Source organism: Eimeria mitis, genomic scaffold, assembly GCF_000499745.2.
Source record: "Eimeria mitis Houghton genomic scaffold, Emh_scaff1001, whole genome shotgun sequence".
NCBI classification, from domain to species: Eukaryota; Apicomplexa; class Conoidasida; order Eucoccidiorida; family Eimeriidae; genus Eimeria; species Eimeria mitis.
Genome location: NW_013567002.1, coordinates 4,376 through 6,152, shown reverse-complemented (window position 1 = coordinate 6,152; position 1,777 = coordinate 4,376). Strand labels below are relative to the sequence as shown.

Below are 1,777 nucleotides of genomic sequence, written 5' to 3'. Positions count from 1 at the left end.
AACCCTAAACCCTAAACCCTAAACCCTAAACCCTAAACCCTAAACCCTAAACCCTAAACCCTAAACAATAGACCGCTTCATGGTCCATTCCTTGGGTTCTTGTGAAAGGCTATGATATGCGGTGCTGCCGAGGGTTTAGGGTTTAGGGTTTAGAAGGTGCTGCTGAGGGTTTAGGGTTTAGGGTTTAGGGTTTAGGGTTTAGGGTTTACTTGAGCTCAAGCGCCTCTGTCAGTTTGAGTTCTCGCTCTGAAGGAGCATGAGGGCCTCCGCTGCTGCTGCTGCTGCTGCTGCTGCTGCTGTTGCTGTTGCTGCTGCTGCTGCTGCTGTTTGCTGCAGCAAAGACAGAAGCACATAGAATATGTCTATGGGCGGGGCCCCCAAGGCAGCAGCAGCAGCAGCAGCAGCAGTGCAGCAGCAGCAGCAGTGCAGCAGCAGCAGCAGCAGTGCAGCAGCAGCAGCAGCAGCAGCAGCAGCCTACCTTCTTGGGGTCCCTGTTGCTGCTCAAAGGCAGCAACATTGCTGCAGCAGAGCTGCTGCAGCAGCAAGAGCAGCAGCAGCAGCAGCAGCAAGCAGCAGACGGGGGGCCCCCTCAAGGGGGCCCCCAAATGGCACCGTACCCTACACCGATTCATCAGCAGCAAATGGGGGGCCCCCAGCAGCAAGCAGGCGAAGGCCCTTGCTGCTGCTGTTGCTGCTGCTGCTGTTGCTGCTGCTGTTGTTGTTGCTGCTGTTACAGTTGTTGTTGTTGCTGCTGCTGCTGCTGTTCCTGCTGCAGCAGCTGCTGCTGCTGTTGCTGCTGCTGCAGTTGTTAGTGTGAAAGGCGAGACAAAGAAAAGACAAAGAGGGGTTGGGGGCCCCCCTGTCTGCTGCTGCAGCTCAAACCCTAAACCCTAAACCCTAAACCCTAAACGCTAAACCCTAAACCCTTTCAACAAGAAGTGAAGCAACACATGTAAATATAAACATCATTAACAACAGCAGCAGCAGCAGCAGCAGCAGCAGCAGCAAACCCGCTGCTGCAGCTACTGCAGCAGGGCTTCGATAGGGGGGCCCCCCGGGGGCCCCCCTATCGAAGGGGGCCCCCCGGGGGGGCCCCCCAGCTAGAGATAAATGAAGAGAGAGAAATAAAATATTTTATTTTTATTATATATAAATAAATTTATTTATTATTTCATTTGTCTTGCTGCTTATAAGAAAGCAGAATGCAGCAGCAGCAGCAGCAGCAACAGCAGCAGCAGCAGGGGGAACCGCTGCCTCGTTGAGGCCCTCGGGGGCCCCCTGCTGCGTGCAAGAGCAGCAGCAGCAGCAGCAGCAACAGCAGCAGCAGCAGCAGCAACAGCAGCAACAGCAGCAGCAGCAGCAAGGGTTTATAAGAGCTATGGCTGTTGTCTGGTTGTCTCTGGGGCCCCAGCTGAATCGGCCTGTGTCTGTTCTGCTGCTGCTGCTGCTTGTCTCCTGTCTGCTGCTGCGCCCCCTCCCCTCTTCCTTGGGGGCCCCCTCCTTTCTCTACTCTTTGAGGTGTACATACACCCCACCAACCCTTTTGCTGCTGAGGGGCCCCCCCCGGGGGCCCCCTCATCCTCTACCAGCAGCAACAGCAGCAACAGCAGCAGCAGCAGCAGCAAGGCACACAACAACCACAGCAGCAGCAGCAGCAACACCAGCAGCAGCAGCAGCAGCAGCAGCAGACTCAGGTCTTAGTGATAAATATTTATATGAAGGATTCAACTCTTTGCTGCCTATACTAAGAGATATTGCTGCAGCAGCAAAAGGGGGG

The 1,777-nt window shown here is 55.1% G+C and overlaps 1 protein-coding gene across 1 annotated transcript in view; it reads left to right on the top strand.

Moving 5' to 3' along the window:
- Positions 1-364: 364 nt before the first annotated feature.
- Positions 365-1,777, top strand: part of EMH_0027150 (uncharacterized protein) — a gene marked incomplete at both ends in the record, with an annotated part of 3,933 nt that continues 2,520 nt past the window's right edge. The window contains 2 exons of the mRNA XM_013493992.1: positions 365-613; positions 1,202-1,777. Of these exons, the coding sequence (XP_013349446.1) occupies positions 365-613; positions 1,202-1,777 (825 nt within the window). The remainder of the gene's footprint in view (positions 614-1,201) is intronic.